Here is an 18,366-nt window from a genome sequence, read left to right as displayed (position 1 = left end):
AGGAAGCTAAATTCTACAATGGTTAATATATATATATGTATAATGGTTAGCACATATACAATATTTACCTCTATAAACAATCATTACATCACTGGTCTCTACATTTCTTAGACCAGGAAAAGAAACAAACACAATGATTAAACAACCATTACATCACTGGTTCTACATTTAAGCACGGCAAAGAGTTCTTAGACCAGGAAAGGAAGCAAGAATATACATTATACATACACTCATCACTGGTCTCCATCATCCAGGCTCTTATTATCAGCTGGGGGGGGCCGGTTACACAGCAAGAGCTAGGAGCTTTTGGACCAGGAACAATAAATCCACTGCGCAGTCCGTATGTACTCACAGATGAACCCCCCCCCCCCCCCCTTACTGTGACAAGCCCTCCCTTTTTATAGGCTCTGAGCTCATGTCTAGAGCTATGGAAAATTACAGAGTGCTTCTATGCTTACGTCTGTGGGAACATGATCACATGCTCTCCCAAGTCCAGGTGGCCAAGCTGGGCTTGGGAAAATAAGTGTCATCCTCCCCTTTGCATACCAAACTAGTTAGAGCTGTGTCTTATCTTCAAAGACAAGATTCAGAGTGTATTATTGGGCAAAAAGCAGGGTTTGAAAAGCAATCCTTTAAGATAACACTTAAACAATCCTTTTTAAACAGAATTACTTCTAATCAGCAATAAGATCCCGAGTGCACTGGTCGTTCAGACAGGGTTAAAAACAATCTTTTAAATTCACTTTCCATACAGGTGTATTAGATGGTAAGCTCCTTGAGCAGGGACTGTCCTTCTTTGTTAAATTGTACAGCGCTGCGTAACCTGGGAAGCGCTTTAGAAATGTAAGTAGTAGTAGTAGTGGTCCAGGTGATGTACTACTCTTTAATTTGTTGATTTAGCATTATTGACAAAAACCAGCCATGTTGGGTCTTTTTCACAATAAAGCATTGGTGATGACCTGGTTGTTGTTCCATTGATTCTCTTGACCACCTCTGCACTTGACATAAACTAGTAGTTCACAATGGCAGAGGTTCTTCTTCTCCTCTTGGAATTAGCATGCGTCTGTTTATTAAAAAATTGCTGCAAGAGCACTTATCGCCACCTATTTTGTAGGCAGTAAATGTTCCTGTGTTAACCATGCTCTAATCAGTTCACGCATGTAATGTAGTTGTATTAACTTGTTAGTGCAGGAACGCCCACTCTCCACGCTTAACACGCTCCCTCAAAAAATACAAAAATGTATTTAGTATGTGGTTAGCTTATACATATTCCTCAAATTACTCTGTGATGCTGTAGCACGTCCTGCGGTACTCCATTTTTGCTTTGTATGCGTGACACGTTAGTAAAAGGACCCTTAAGTAAATCCTTGATCATACACGTTAAACAGGGGTGCAATCTACAATAAGAACAGAAATTTGACGCGGCATTAAAAAATCATTAAAAGCATGAACACAGCTAAACAATAATACACATCTTTGTGCAATTTGCATGCTATTTGCCCATTACTGTTAATCAAGAAAACACATTCCTGCATTGTACATGCTATGCAGTACAATAAGCTTCTGCCTTCCTTCATTTACTACTAAATGGAAGTTATTAATAAAAACATCCTAAGGATAGAATACCAGCAATATTCATTAGTACTAGACATGCAAAGGATTAGGCTTCTAATTACATTATCTAGAAATATTTTGGCTCAGTTAAACTACAGCTTTAAAAAGATATATGAAAAACAGCCTTCATCGAAGTCTATGAATAGAATAATTCTTCAAACTGATCTTTCTCTGGCCATTTCAACTACCCTTTCTCCCAATATGTTTCTTCCCTCCTTGTCCTATTTATGGTCATTTATTATTTAGAAGATAATTCACTGAAATTAATACAGTGGCACATGAGATATTACCAAACACTTTATTAGGTCAATAAATTCTTATTATAAAGAAATGTTGGTGTAGATGTTATTTGTCTAATGACTTGAATACTAAATAGATTTCAGACATTGTAAGAATCTTTCCTTGAGCATTTTTGTAAAGTCCTCCAGCTTTTATTTCTCTCAGAGCAACCTATACTATTAAATTCTGTGAAATTACTCATTTATTTTTGTGACTCAATTCCTCCTCTACATGACTGTGTTTTAGGACAGCAAAGTAGCTTGTCTGTAATTGGGGTTCTTCATAAATCAGAAACACAAGTAGGTTGAATCTATCTGATAGCACTGAAACAGAGTAGCGTTCTCAGAGCTCAGAAAACCTAGGTTTTCCAAGCATGTACAGATCTTCCTTCGAAGCCACTAACTCAGTCTAATACAGAGCTTAGGAGGCAACTCCTGAAGAGGCAAGCATTATATATCAGTGTCTCATTTATGCTGATGCCTACAGAAAACCCCCATTACAGGTAATCACTGTAGTTTTTCCCAGTTAGTAAGTAAGTCAAATGAGTCACACAAGTGGGGAGTTCCAAGCTGAGTTAACCCTATCTTCCTAGTCAGCACTGATGCTTGGTTATGCTCACCTACCAGCAGATGAAGATGGAGAACCGCTTTTCAGAACTGTAGATAAGCATTGTGCCCTTCCACTTTTAATCCAGTATGTTCTCATTCTCCATTAGATGTGATCGTGCAGCATGTGCAGTCTGCAGGTGTTCTGGTAGGCCTTGGGGGTCTAATGTTTGAGTTCTAAGGCTAGCATAGGCAACTTTGGGTTCTTGAATAAATACATTTGCAAAAAAAATGAGCTAGAGGTCCAATTAGCTGTTCTTTCTCTAGGAAATGTATGTATTTATTTAGATTTTGCTCACACCTTTTTCAGCAGCAGCTCAAGGTGAGTTACATTCAGGTACACTGGGTGTTTTTCTGTCCCTGGAGGGCTCACAATCTAAGTTTGTACCTGAGGCAATGGAGAGTTAAGTGACTGCCCAAGATCACAAGGAGCAGCAGTGGGGTTTGAACCAGCCACCGCTGGATGTTAAGGACCAGTGCTCTAACCACTAGGCTATTTCTCCACTCTGGTGGTGGTGATGGTGTCTACACCCACAGGAGCCACGGTAACCCCTGGGGTGTACACCCAGGTGGCTGGGTCATCCGTCCGTGTCCCCCCCCCCCCCCCCCCCCCCCCCGATCCCCCTGTGTGCTGGAAGGACTTGGTGAACTCTGCACAGTCACCCTTTCTGCAGTTAGAACGCCTTCCAAGGGGGAATAGTGGTTCCGTGGCAGGCAGAGTAGTCCTTCATGTGACATATTCAGGTGGCAGTTGTAGGAGTGTGTGTTCATGGTCTCATGTCTCCACCATTGTAGAGTGTGCGGCTGCCGTGAGGTTGGAGTCTCTGGGGGCACATTGCCACTTGTGTGGAGAGCCGAATCCTTCGGGTTCACAGGAAGAGGAGCAGCATTTGGGAATCTTCCAGGCAACAGCTCCTCTTTCAGTCTCAGGCTCGACAATGGGCGTAAGAGCGGCGGTGATAGTTTTGGCAGGAACGGACGCCATTGCTGGCATTTCCTGTGGTTCGGACTGCCCGCCGCTCCTAAGCCCTGAATGTCCTTCTGGCACTTCTGCCCCTTCAACGGGGAAGCATCCACACAAGGGGACTGTTGGGTTTTCCCCTGAATTTATTTGGACCCTAGAGAGGCACACCTCCAGAGCAGCTGCGGCAACAGTGGTCTAAAATGATACCTGAATACTTTTACCTCATATCATTAAACTGTGAACTAAACAGTGGTTTGACTCCTATTTCATATATTTAACTTGGGACAGTAAATCTGTCTCTCCATCTCTCTTTCCTAAAACAGCAAATTGTCCAACTGCAAAACTCCACTCTTCCAAATTTCAGACTCCCAGGGGGAGGGAATGACGGCCAAAATGGACATTTTTTTTGGATGGGCGCCCATTTTGGCCACCTTCCCCCCCCCCCTCCCCCCCGCAATAATAAAAACGTCTTTTTTGGCAGTGCTTCACTCAGCTGAGAGACCTGGAAGTCCCAGAGCCAATCACAACGCATTTAGGAGAGCTGAAATACCATTCTTGATGGTATCAGGTTAACATTTATATCTCCTGAAATCTATTCAACATTGTATAATGAAGAAACTAGAAAAATATTGTACCATATATTATGCTCAGATATTTTGTAATATTTTTTGTTTCCAATTTCAGATCTGTCAGCATTGGCTAACTCAGTGTTTCTGGAATTATTTGGATTGGACTGAGATCTGTCATTATATTGCTACTTGTATTCTCCTGGGTCCTGATTACCAAATATACATGTGTGTATCTGTCTTTAAACATCTACAACAAGACATTCTCCAGCATACACAGGCTCAAGACCTTCAAGTTTTTCTTAAGGTAGGTATCTGTTTTTGTTTTCAAGCAGGTCATGTACACGTTAGAATTATGTTTGCTTTTCACAAGAAAGTAATTTTATAGTCAACGAAACTTTGTGCAAAATTAAACACGCTGATTTTTCTCACATTCTCTTATCCCACAGTTTGTTTATCCGGTGAGGAATAGAAATGCATTTTTTTTCTAGACCTGACCCATAGTCTGATTAGCAAATTTTTAATCTTCAAATTCACAATGTTTCTTGCTATACTGTGTTGAAAAAGTACACAACAGCAAAGCAATTATGGTAATTTAGAGTAAATTCATTCTTTCTGTTACAGTTGAAAGTGGCAGAATAATAATTGTTTTTACATTGTGATTGTTTTAGGAATAATATAATTCTTTTTTTTATATCTACAACTTGAAAGCTGTATACCAGCAAAATAGGACAATAGTGTATTAGAAACCAGGACTGCATTTTGATGAAAATTGTTAATCACGTGATTAGTCTCATAATTAAAGGGAGGGGCATAGCCAGCAGTCAATTGGGAAGAGGGCACAGGAATGGGCCATGCGTTTCCTCTCCCCCGCCATGGATGCTGAAGCCCCGCCAATTGAACAATTCCGCTGGGTACCTCACTAGTTTCTTAGTTAGGTTTTCCATCAAGTGAACATTATTTTGCTTTTTGCTTTGGTGACTTAATAATTGGGATAGAAGAGAATTTGCAGGTATATCAATAAAAACAGTTTGAATTTCATTCAGAACATCAAATCTTTTGTATTAACTTGTTTAAATAGTTAAAAACATTTTCTCATAGTTTTAAACTTTACTGTTACAGCCTAGAGTATTAAAAGATAACCAGAATATAGCTGATCAGGGCCTAATCCAGTCTTCCTTCCCAGCTACCCTCTCTAGTTCCCACCAACCCCTGGCACATCTCTTAATTTATTTACTAATAACTCTTTCCAGTGTCGAGCTTATGTACTTTAATCAACCACTACTCTACACTGGAATATGATCTGTATGGGGAGGCAAAAACATCAGAATCCTACTTTCATCCTTATTTATTTTATGGGTGGTAGGATTTGCTAGGGCAGTTTACCTCATAGGCATAAAAAGCCTCCCCAAAACAATTGTTAAAACTCCATGTGTTTCCAGTCTTTATGGAAACCCTTTTAAGTTACTAAAATTTAAACAAAACAAGAAAGCTTAACTTTACATTCAAAAGTGCTGTTTCCTCCCCATATAGATCATACTCCAGTGTGGAATGAATGGTTAAAGTACATTAGCTGGACATTGGAAAGAGTTATTAGTGATTAATGGAACAGTCTCTTTCATCCTTTATACATTTTTTGTTGCACTACTCATTCATCCCAATTAAGAGAACAAAAAGAAGTTTTGTCATTACAGAGTATTTTCATCCACAAGTGATTTGCCCTAAACAATTTATTTGCACTTAATAAAAACATACAATATACTGTATAAATCTTAATGCTCTTTATATTAGTCTGATATTCCTATTACCTAAACAAGTTTAAATAAACAACTCACCAGTACTAGGATGCAGACAGCAGTCTATCAGTGAGTGGGATGATGTCTAGTCCTTTGCATTGAGTATCACATGTATGTTTATTTCCTAATTGACGAGAGGTTACATTTGAGTGCTCGGTGCAAAGAGGTCCTAGCTCTCAGTGAATGAATCGGATCTCCTGAGGCTAGAGTAGCTCATTTGGAGGAGCTGAAATAGACAGAGAGATACATAGAAGGAAACCTATAGGAAGAGTATCCACCTCTAGTCTAAGAACCCTTTTTGCTGCCTTGGAGGAGGGAGATCACCTAAAAGGAGAGCATCACCCTGGTGAACCAGGTAGTGATCCGGTAGCCAAGACCTACCCTCTAGGGGATGCAATATCCTCTCTCACCGAGGATGTTTCTCCAGGGGCTTCTGTCCAGGAGTGAAGGCCTAGGATAGCCATTTTAGTTGATGATTTAATAATTAGGCATGTAGATAGCTTGATGCTTGGTGGTGGTGAAGATCACTTGGTCACTTGCCTGCCTGGTACAAAAGTGGTGGACTTCACGCATCACAAAGATAAGTAAGACAGTGTTATGGAGGAGCTGGCTGTCTTGGCATATGTAGGACCAGCAACATAGGGAAATGTGGGAGGGAGATTCTGGAAGCCACATTTGCCTTTAAGGGGAAAACAGAGTAAAGATTGCAGATTATCTCAGTCAACGTCTACGCAGACTGTAGATACAAACAAAAACACAATTTGAAATGTCTTTATATAAATACTAGAAGCCTAAAAAATAAGATGGAAGAGTTATAGCACTAAATGAAGAGATAGATATAATAGCCATCTCAGAAGCCTGATGGAAGGAGGATAAACAATGGGACACTGTGTTACCAGGGTACAAATTATATCAGAATGATAGGATAGATCAAATTGGAGAGGGGGGTATGGCGCTATATGTTAAGAGGGATTTGAGTCGTAACAAAAATTCAGCAGGACATAGCAATGTAGAATCCTTATGGCAAAACTGAAATGAGCTTTGATGACAGCATCAAAGGTTGGGAAGTAAGACCAATGCTGGCAGACTTCTACAGTATGCATCCTGTAAATGGCAAAGACAGATTAAGATAAAGGCTGGAGTGGGCATCAATGGCAGCTCCAATATTTGGGAGGTAAGACCAGTGCCGGGCAGACTTCTAAGGTTGGTGGCCTTTGACCTTGGATGTCATTGTGATTTGCCAAATGTACTTGCTAATGTGGGCTATTGGAGCCATTAGACTGAACAACCTCAACATGTCACATACTGATGCCTGTCTGCACATTCTTGTTTCTTCCATAGCAGATACTGCAGTGGTGATTCCATGTTGCTGAATAAAGGCTTTTGCCTGAGTCATGTCTCAAAGAGTTCTTACAAACTCCATTTGAGAATAAATACTGAATATTATGATTTTCATAAATTATTTTTTTTTTAAGAAAGGGAAAGACCTCAGAGCCTCAGTCTTGTTCAATTAAAGACTTAATGGGATCAATCACTTCACCGGTCAAAAACCTTCCAAATCTTTTTACAAAAAGTAATGTATCAATTTTTCAAAAAATAAAGAGCCTGCACGGCGAGTGGAAGGAAGCCCATTCAATTCCTATGGGCTACTTCTCATTTTCCACATGGAAATCACTAGCGTGGCTTTGTAAAAGAGGCCCAAAGTGCCACAAAACAAAACAGTAAACAATGTGTGATTGTAGCAAAATTAGAAATCAACGGTCCCACCGGCCTGCATTTCGCTTTAAAAAACTGCATCAGGGAAATGGACCTTCTGTGGAGATAAAATCAAATGCTATACTCCCCATAGAAAAAATCAAAATACAGTAATGTTGAAAATGAACTTACATTGCAGAACCTACAGTTACTGCTCCACTATCTTAGCCATCAAACATGGCTGTGGGATGAAAAAGATGCCTTCACATAAAACAGACAGCAACATCTTTTCCAGTAAGGACATCAGTCTACTTATAGACCTCATTCTGAAAAATCAACTTATTTAAATATAGACAAAAAAACATTGTAAAACAATATTCAATAAAAATACTGCCATTCAATTTTAAGGTTCAGATTATTAGATTCTTCTGTGCACAGCTCAGACATCCACTGCTTTGCTTAATATAATAGAGCTGCCCTGCAGTCTCCTCCTCTAGAAAATGCAGGAACATGATCCACAGTACAACACTTCAAATTGGGAATGAGATTTATCAAGACAGTGTTGAACAATGGGTTCCTCAAGGCATCTTCGTTTCAAACAACTCTTGTGTTCACTCGAATGGAGTTTAAACTAACAAATCATTTGCCCAATGTTTACTTTCAGGCAAGCAAATTTGATGGCATAGGCTTCAAAATCTGAAGTACAAGTAGTAGAGTGCTTGAGTTTAAATTGCTAACAGTCCTTAGGACTGATGAATCATGTGTCTAACTCTAAAGTAACGTCGCAGATTGTACATTTATTGCATTTAACATGGGTTCCATGTACATGTTGTTTATGATCTGCTGTACTATCAGATGGACATAAAATATCTTTCAGATTAATGTTTCTACTATATGCTGTTCTCAAATGTTTCTCGTGAAATGCTGGATGAAATGTTATAATAGTCCAGTGTTTTCTTAAAATACCAACAATTTTCTCTATACCCAAGGAATACTTCAGAATACATGTCCTGAGAGTCCACTGATCTAAGACTCCAATATTCCTGTCAAAAAATCTCACATGTTTTATGCATTTTTGACTACCTGAGAGGGATATCCTCACTCCAGAAACTGTTCCTTTAGATCCCGTGCCTGGATTTTAAAATCTCCTAAATCAAAACAGATACAGTGATATCTAAGGGTTTCTTGTTTATAAGAGATTTTACTCATTTTTTTTGCAGAAATTGTCTCAAATTAGGAAAGTTCAGAAAATTGAATTCCTTCAATTCCTTGTTACGTTTGATGCCAAGTCTTTTATACTGTGATTCCTCAAGATTAAGCTTTAAATGTGCTTAAAGAAGTGTTGACTTACCATGACACTGATCGCAAAGTTCCTGCTGTGTTTCTAGTGGATTTAGCATTGATTACTTTGTTTAGGAATTATTTTAGATTTAGTCACTGAATGTTTCAGCGGGTTTAAGAATGGCATTGAGGGAGACGATGGCCACTTAAGAGGCATATTTTCAAAGCACTTAGCCTTCCAAAGTTCCATAGAAACCTTTGCTTTGAAAATATGCGTCTTGGTTACCAATTTATATTCATGATGTCTTTTGAGAATCAATGGTTATCAGTTTATCCTTTTAAACAATATGCACAGCTTTGACTATGTTGCATTGATGACATTTTCATTTTGTGGACTAGATTTGCAAATGGTTTCATTCAGTTTCATCAGTGTCTAAATACCCATCAAAAAGAAATTTAGTTCAAATTTCTTTATTGGTTTTGTAAAGAAAACAAACAAGCAGAACAAAAACCATAACCATTAAGTGGGATAAGCATAAAGGAATCCTGTGCAGAAGGAATGGATCCTCAGGAGCTTAGTCAAGATCGGGATGCGGGGCTGGTGGTGGGAGGCAGGGATAGTGCTGGGCAGACTTATACGGTCTGTGCCAGAGCTGGTGGTTGGGAGGCGGGGATAGTGATGGGCAGACTTATAAGGTCTGTGCCCTGAAGAGCAAAGGTACAAATCAAAGTAGGGTATACACAAAAGTAGCACATATGAGTATCTTGTTGGGCAGACTGGATGGACCGTGCAGGTCTTTTTCTGCCGTCATGTACATAACCATTAAGTATCATTTGACAAAAGAGACTTTTATTGTGGATTGCATAAATTAGATGGAACCAAAAGACTCGGGTATATATAAATGATACCAATAAAGTGGTACCATAACAGTAGTAAAAATAATGAAACAAGATGTATTAAGAATAGAGGAGTAGAGGAATAGAGAGGGATTAATCCTCTTTTTTAGCAGTATTACAGAAGCTGATTAAGGGAATCCAATTTTTTTGGAAATTTTCAAGAATATTGAATTTAATTTACTTTGACATACCATGCCATGGAAATAGTATTCCTTGATGTGTTGGTAGAAAAGGAAGCAATACAATATTCAATGACTGTTTATAAGAAGAAGACTGATTTGAACACTTTTCTGAACTTTACTAGTTATCATCTACCTACTTTGAAAACGAGTTTGTATTACTCCCAGTTCTTTAGATATTGTCACATCTGTTCTGATTTAGGTAATTTTAAAATCCAGGTACGGGATCTACAGGAATGTTTGTTGAATAGAAGGTATCCCTCTTGAGTTGTTAAAAATGCATATAAACGTGCAAACGTTTTTGACAGGGCTGATTTTTTTTTAAGTTCAATCTTTTTATTGAGTTTAGTAAATACAACAGTACAAAACAAGAGAAAGAAAAAACAAACCTCAAATTATTAAACAGGTCACCAAGGAAATGAATAATAAAGAACGTGTACATCACAACAGTCTGTCATAAAGGAGAGTGGCTCCAATCAGAGCCAAGGTTAGCTGGTTTGTCAAAGAGTAACAGACAGGAAGAAAGCTAGCTATAACAAAACGTTAACCATTACAATGCAACAATCAGTGCATATCCAACATTTCTAACATAGGAATCCAAACTTTTTCAACCATGGACAATTGGTCAAGTTTAGCAGCTATGACCCTTTCATATCTACAATAGAAGAGCTGGAAAATCTCAAGTATCGTAATGAGTAATAAAGACCTCAGCAGTGTAACTCAATGAACTAGACTTTTATCATTGAGATTTATACACCATAATCCATTTTATGTCTTTTAACCACATTCTATTTTTCTATTTCATGTATTTTAGAAATTCCCAAATTAATATGCACTTATCTGAAACTGTGTTGGCTTAGGAGGAATCACTCTTCCGACATGAATCATGTTTTGCATGATGATTTATCAAGAAAAAAAAACCCTATAAGGCAAATATTAATGTTAAAATGTTGTATTCAAAAGCACTTGCACATTAAAAGAAGAGAGAGAACCATCAAAGATTCTTACATTCCTCTCGACTTTTGTAAGGCCAAACCCATCTTGCCAACATGCAATCTTCTCCGCCAAGATGGCGCTAGTATCTAAATGACATAATTTAAACTAACTACTGATTTGCTAACCCACCAATCACAGAAACCTTGTTAAATGAGTGACACCCATTCTATCTCAGCATTGAGCCCCCAGGGATCACAAAATTTAACAAAAAAATCCAATGTTCTTTATAAGAAGAGGTGCTAGAAATGTATTAAACAAAATAGGGGCCAAAAGAGAGCCCTGTGGCACTCCACATATCAAGAAATAACAGTGGGAAAGGGTATTTTGCCAATTAACTTGATGAACTCTATCCTTCAGGTAGGAACGGAACCAAATTAGGGCATTCCCCATTATCCCTATATCAGAGAGGCATTGTAACAAAAGAACATGATCCACCATGTTGAACACTGATGATAAATCCAGAAAAAAGAATCAAAAGTATTATTTTTATCTAAATAAGGACAAATGTAGTGACACCAAGCAAAGCAATCTCAGTTTTATGGTGAGTACATCTGATGCAGGTGAAGTGTGTAGGTTCGATCAAGGAAGTCTTGTAACTGAGTCAGGACAATGCTTTCAGTAACTACTACAAATCATTGTACAGCGCTACCAGTCGTACGCAGCGTTTCACAATTGAACATGAAGAAAAGACAGTCCATGCTCAAAAGAGCTTACAATCTAAATCAGGATAGACAGACAGGACAAATAAGGGATAAGGGTAGGACAGACAGATAGGAAACATAAGGAAAGGGGTCTATTGAAGAGAGGAAGACAAGGTAAAGGTTACGAGCAGGTGACAAGTTAGGAATTAAAAGCAGCATCAAACAGGTAGGCCTTTAGCCTGGATTTGAAGGCGGCCAGAGATAGAGCTTGACGTAATGGCTCAGGAACTCTATTCCAGGCATAAGGTGCAGTGAGATAAAAGGAACAGAGTCTGGAGTTAGCGATGGAGGAGAAGGGTGCAATTAGGAGAGATTTGCCTAGTGAACAGAGTTCCTGGGAAGGAGTGTAGGGAGAGATGAGGGTGGAGAGGTAGTGAGGGGCAGCAGAGTGAATGCACTTATAGGTCAATAAGAGGAGCTTGAACTGTATACGGAAACGGATAGGGAGCCAGTGAAGTGACTTCAGAAGAGGGCTGATATGGGTATAGCGACTTTGGCGAAAATTAATCGTGCAGCAGAATTTTGAACAGATTGAAGAGGAGAGAGATGGCTGAGTGGAAGACCTCTGAGAAGCAAGTTGCAGTAGTCCAAGTGAGAGGTGATGAGAGTGTGGATGAGGGTTCTAGTAGCATGCTCAGAAAGGAGAGGGCGAATTTTGGCGATATTATAGAGGAAGAAATGACAGGTTTTAGCAATCTGTTGAATATGTGCCGAGAAGGAGAGGGAGGAGTCGAAGATGACCCCAAGGTTACGAGCAGATGAGACAGGAAGATGAGTGTGTTGTCGACAGAAATAGAGAGTGGGGGAAGGGGAGAGGTTGGTTTAGGTGGGAAGATAAGGAGCTCAGTTTTGGACATATTGAGCTTCAGGTGGCGGTGAGACATCCAGGCAGCAATGTCAGACAGGCAGGCAGATATCTTGGCCTGGATTTCTGCCAAGATTTCTGGTGTGGAGAGGTAGATCTGGGAGTCATAAGCGTAAAGGTGATATTGAAAACCGTGGGCTGAGATAAGAGCACCAAGGGAGGAAGTATAGATGGAGAAAGGAGAGGTCCTAGGACAGATCCTTGAGGTACACCCACTGAAAGTGGGATAGAGGAAGAGGATGATCCACCAGAGTATACACTAAAAGTACGCTGAGAGAGATAAGAAGAAAACCAGGAAAGAGCAGAGTTCTGAAATCCAAGTGAGGACAGCTTGCCAAGGAGTAGGCTGTGATCAGCAGTAACTGAAAATAAAGGATAAATTTGCCACTGGATGGTTTTTACAGAGAACCTGAAGACCCAATTTTTGCTCCTTTATCCAAGATCAGATATGCACTATCTTCCATACATCGGGAACTTGACCTGTCGCCAGGCCTAATGAAATCAGGGAATAATGAAGAGGAGAAACAGTGGTAACCGTCTGCAAACTTCTTAATGATTAAAGATGGAATAGGGTCATGGGGTGCAGTGATGGATATAATACGAGCAAGACCTGGAAGTGTAAAATTAGAAAGTGTAGTAGTAGCTATAGAATGATCAGATACCATTGAGGAGGGTAAGGAACTTCTAGTTAAAGGGCCGGTAGGGGAGAGGCCAAAAGTGGCCTGAAGATTGGCTATTTTATCATAGAAAGCAGAAGCCAAAGCGTGGGCTGAAGGAGTAACAGCAGAATCACTGACAAGGTGTGATGGTTTTGTCAGAGAGTACAAAATACGGTAAAGAGCCAATGAATTAAACTTTGGCTATACACGCTGAATAATATTTATGTTTTTCTTCCGCAATAGTGGTTTTATGGTGATTAGCAGTATGTTGGTAGCTATCCAGAGTGGTATTCATATGGGCCTTCCGCCACAACCTTTCTGAATTCCAGCGATGCCGTAGTAATAAATACAGAGTAGCGTCAAACCATGGTTCAGATTTTCAATCCAGAAGATGCCGGACTTGCAAGGATTCTAATGTATCATAAACCTAAGTAATAGATGTATCCCATAACTTAAGATAGGTCTGGATGGGACCTACATGAATCTGGCTGAGGATTGGTCTGTTCTCTTGGGGGTGTTCAGGAAGGGGGTCAGTTAATGTTGGGGTTTTTGGGAGAGCTGTTGGGCCTTATTAGGGGGCGGTGGGAAGGGAGGAGATCGTCCTTTTTTTGTTGGGGGGGGGAGGAACAGGAGGAAAGGAGATCAGGTTCAGGCCACTACCCAATAGTTTAGGGGGTGCCAGCAACCACATAGCTAACCAGGTAAAGTTAGGGCCTGTATTTATAGGTTTAAAAAAGATTTGAACAAGTTCCTGGAGGAAAAGTCCATAGTGTGCTATTGATTTTGAAATGGGGAAAGCCATTGCTGTCTGTGGGATTGGTAGCATGAATCTTGCTACTATTTGGGATTCTGCCAGGTACTTTTGACCTGGATTGGCCATTGTTGGAAGCAGGATACTGGGCTAGATGTCCATCGATCTGCCCCAGGATGGTTATTCATATGTGCTTATGTTATATGTGGGCACTGGTACTGAATATTACCAGCACCTGCATAACTCCTGCCACTCCCAGATTCTGCCTTTGGAATGCTCTCCTCCTGCTTCCTGCTTGGTTTTTAGATAGACAGTCAGTGCTGATATTCAGCAGCACTGGCTGGTTATATGCCACTGAATATCAGCAGCCAACCCATTGAGTGCGACATAATCGGGCTGGAGCATCTCCTACCCGCTTACATCATTTTGAATATTAGGCCCAAGGTATCCATTTTGCATGTAAAATGCTAAGGGCTGAATTCATACTACTTCTGTGTAACATGACTTCATTGCCAGAAATGCCTGATATGACTGATTTAGTGGTGATCAATGTGGGCTATCTTTAAGACATGCTGATTTCTCACTAACCTGTCCTATTTTAGCACAGAAACCATTTTATACAATGAAACATAGTTACTAATAAATGGGGTTAACAATGAAATAGTATGACTTAATGGAAGCCCACATTAATGACTCCCCCCTTTGAGTTGTCTGGCTTTTAATTTTGTTTATGCAGCCAAGTTTTATGTTGGTTATATAAAGACACTAGTTTCAGTCAGTCCGCACATTAAGGAAAATCAATCTAGTCGCCAACTCAAGTGGTAAATAGTAAAATTTAATAAATTGTAATTCTGGCTTTTGCAGCTAATATGTTGGGCTTTTTTCAACTTCTGTAGGAAGAAGCACTCCTTGACTTTCATGTGAGTAATTATTTGGAATATATGGATAGCCTGGAACAAACATATAGGGCTATGATACTACAAGACATGAAAAGCATTAGACTACAGAGCACGTGACCAAAGCAAGCGGACATTGCATACTTTCATGTTTTAGATTTCTTTTATAGTTTCTCTATAACATATTTTGTTATTGGTACTCATCAAAGCATTTGTTACTCTGTAAATGTATATGCTATGAAATGACTAATTTAGATTTTATCACAGCAATAAATATTTTTCAAAAATATATAATTTAGTTTTGATTAACGAAGTAATATATTATAGCTCTGTCTTAATTGACAGCATATTTTTAATACAGTTGGTAAATAAATAAATAGCCTTATTTCCCAAATTTCATTCTATCCTGCTACTAAAACTAAATCCTTTGCATATCTGGCAGCAGACAGCAAATATGAAATTTGGCACAAAGGAATGCCAAAATAGTTGTAAGCTTTTCTCTACTTGAAATTAATTTAATGTCACATTTGGAATCAAAAACTAGATGTGAAAGGCAACATAAGTATAGAGCAATAAACATTATGACCCTGCAATATTATTATTATTGTTGACACCATATGCATTCTGTTATATGTTACATATTTTTTGTTATAAATAAAGGCATTGTTTACTAATAATACATACTTTATATTTGAGTGGACTTTGATTTTATGACCCTAAAATGTGCTTCAAAAAGAGATTTCAAAGAATTATTAATTACTATTATTAACATTATGCTTGAGCAGAAATCTGATATAATCTTAACCTTTTCAGTTAGATTTACCTCAAACAGATTATGTTCATGCGCTTCCATGTGCTGTGGGAGCAGTGATTTTAAAAAAACTGTATATGGAGTTTAAAAGCATCTTTCTAAAATCATTGCTTCCAATGAGCATGCACCTCCCTGACAATCACAGTATCTTCTGATCTTCGCACCACTGTGTGACCATCTCCCAAGCCTGCCCCAACAGTGTCAGCTTTTCATTATCCCCCTGACAGTGTCATTGAATCTCAGCAAAACCCCATAACACCTTCAAACATCTAAATTGCCATAGTAGTCATGGCCTCCCAGCAGACCAACCCCCACCCCAAATCCCCCTCCTTGGCTCTTACCTGGACCCTGGTTGCATAGTGGGAGCAGAAGTGATCTTCAGTCACTCCTTATGCTGGTCCTGTTTCAATATGGTATCCAAGACCCCTAGCAGTAGTCTTGCAGTAGTACAGCTGGGAGTCAGGCTACCACATGTTTCATAGTCAACCTTCAGATTCCCAATGTTTGCTTTCAAAGCAAAGAAGTTGGATTCAATACTACTACTACTACTACTATTTAGCATTTCTATAGCGCTACTATCCCCTTCATTCTTCCTCTTCTGTTCCATGAATAACCTTACATGTATCTTTTAATCAGAGGAATGTAGATACCAGTGCCCCATCAAATTACATTTGTACAGTATTACAGTTTGGCTGTACAGTAAATCCAGCCAGTTACAGTAACAGTTCTTAGAATGACTGTGGCAGCCAAATTTTTTCAGCTTTCTTGTGCTTGCTGCATCCCAAACCTTACAAGTATCTCTTTTCATCAGAGGGATGTAGATACCAGTGTCCCATTAAATTATATTTGTACCAGTATTGCAGTTTGGCTCTACAGTAAATCCAGCCAGTTAAAGTAACAGTTCTCATTTTAGAGTGACTGTGGCAGCCAAAGCTATTTTTCAGCTTTCTTGTGCTTGCTGCTTCCCAATCTTATTTTTCTAGTCTTCTCTTAGGTCCTCTTTCTTCACATGTACACCTGTATTATACTAGTGATTGTGCATTCCCATTCAGCATTTGGCGTACTCTTTACACTAGTCATAATCATTAACTTTTATATATAGATTCTTCCAACCCAGCATTGTGACCTCATTTTGATAATCATAAATCATATTGCATGTAGTTAAAATATTACATCAGAGCACATGAACTACCCTAATTTTGTAATTAAAAAAAATGAAAGAACTACATTTGTATCTCTCTTTGCTCCCAGGTCAAATGTCATTGACATCATACCTTCTACAGTAACAATGGCACTCTTCAATTCTCTTGTAATAGGAACCATTGGTAAAGCAGTTACATTCTCCTGCTTCTAGGCTTTACTATCTTTTTCATTCAGTCTCTCCAAAGGGGCACATCCTTGGTAAAGTGACACTCACTGACCTGTTGCAATGACCTAGAAGCTCTCACAATCATCTATACAGCCATATGTTTAGGATTCTCTCCTTTGTGTACCTCATTCAATCGTGCATGTTAATGGAAACTAGCTGAGGAGGCCACTATGCACAGGAAGGGCTGCACATGCTTAGAACTTTAATATACTACATTCTGAGCTCTGGGATAGTAATTCCACCCCAGCACCTATCTGTGTGCCTCACCAATTCTGATGTCAACAGATAAAACCTGTTAAAAGTAACCAACACTGCTATCTCCCACAGGATTCTAGTGTTAGATAAGAGAGATAGGGGCTGGATGTGCCTAGTTTTCAATTGTATTAATGGGCAGTTCTCCTAAAAATTATTCTTTACTGACATAACAAATCAGAGGAAAAGCACTGGATCCAAATGGAACTATGTGATGTTTCAGAACTTTTTCTACAGGCCTTAATTTGAGGGTTACTCTATATTTTTAGCTTTGAAAGCTAGAAGTAATATTTCACGTGTGTGTGTTTTCCCTGTGTTGAGAATGTGAAAAAAAATAACAAGGAAAGTTCAGTTGACCTCCTTTTTTTTGCCTGTTGATATTAGAAATAACTGTTCTTTGGGTCTTCCTGTCAATACAGAACAAATAAAGATCAGAAGTTTCCCCAAATGACAGTCCACAACACAGTGCCACTCACGCCTGCTTCAGGAGTCAAACAATTTTGTTCAGCCACAGATGACAAATTTTGAATGTAAGGGTAAAAACATCCAATAATTCTGCATACAAAGAGCTGATAGGCAAAATGACAGGGCAAAAAACGTGTTGTATAGAGTGGCGCCATGGCGCCAAAATGGAGGACTGCATTGAGTGATTTTAATTGTCATTCTTCAATAAACCACCTGTTTTGGAACCTCATTGGTCTGCCTCCTCCTTTGGTCTTCCTGGCAATGCCATTTGTAAAGATCCCACCCCTGATTTGAGTTGAGCCAGACAGTTTTTTCAGGGCACGATATGTATCTCTTTAGAAGAGTATCAGCACATTAAGGTGGTGGTAAGGGCTCCCACACTAACCCGGCAGTAACCAGCCACCACATCAGCAAAATCCGTCCCTTCATCTCTGAGCACTCTACCAGAACCCTTATCCACACTCTTGTCACCTCTTGCCTAGATTATTGCAACCTGCTTCTCACCGGCCTCCCACTTAGCCATCTCTCTCCTCTTCAATTAGTCCAAAACTCTGCTGCGCGACTCATTTTCTGCCAAAGTCGCTATGCTCACATAAGTCCTCCCCTCAAGTCACTTCACTGGCTCCCTATCCTTTTCCGCATTCAATTCAATTGTTGACCTATAAGTGCATTGATTCTGCTGCTCCCCAGTACCTCTCCACTCTTCTCTCTCCCTAAGCCCCCCC

The 18,366-nt window shown here is 39.4% G+C and overlaps 1 protein-coding gene across 3 annotated transcripts in view; it reads left to right on the top strand.

The window, feature by feature from the left end:
• The window catches only part of TBC1D32 (TBC1 domain family member 32), a 327,052-nt gene extending 311,654 nt beyond the window's left edge, over positions 1 to 15,398 (top strand). For all 3 annotated transcript variants that reach the window (XM_030198562.1, XM_030198561.1, XM_030198563.1), the window contains exons 33-34: positions 4,147 to 4,335; positions 14,745 to 15,398. In XM_030198562.1, the coding sequence (XP_030054422.1) occupies positions 4,147 to 4,335; positions 14,745 to 14,864 (309 nt within the window). In that variant the 3' untranslated portion in view covers positions 14,865 to 15,398. The remainder of the gene's footprint in view (positions 1 to 4,146; positions 4,336 to 14,744) is intronic.
• Positions 15,399 to 18,366: the final 2,968 nt, after the last annotated feature.

This window comes from Microcaecilia unicolor, chromosome 3 (genome assembly GCF_901765095.1).
Source record: "Microcaecilia unicolor chromosome 3, aMicUni1.1, whole genome shotgun sequence".
In the NCBI taxonomy this organism is placed as follows: Eukaryota; Metazoa; Chordata; class Amphibia; order Gymnophiona; family Siphonopidae; genus Microcaecilia; species Microcaecilia unicolor.
Note: the sequence above shows the minus strand (reverse complement) of the source record. Positions and strands in the feature narration are given on the sequence as shown.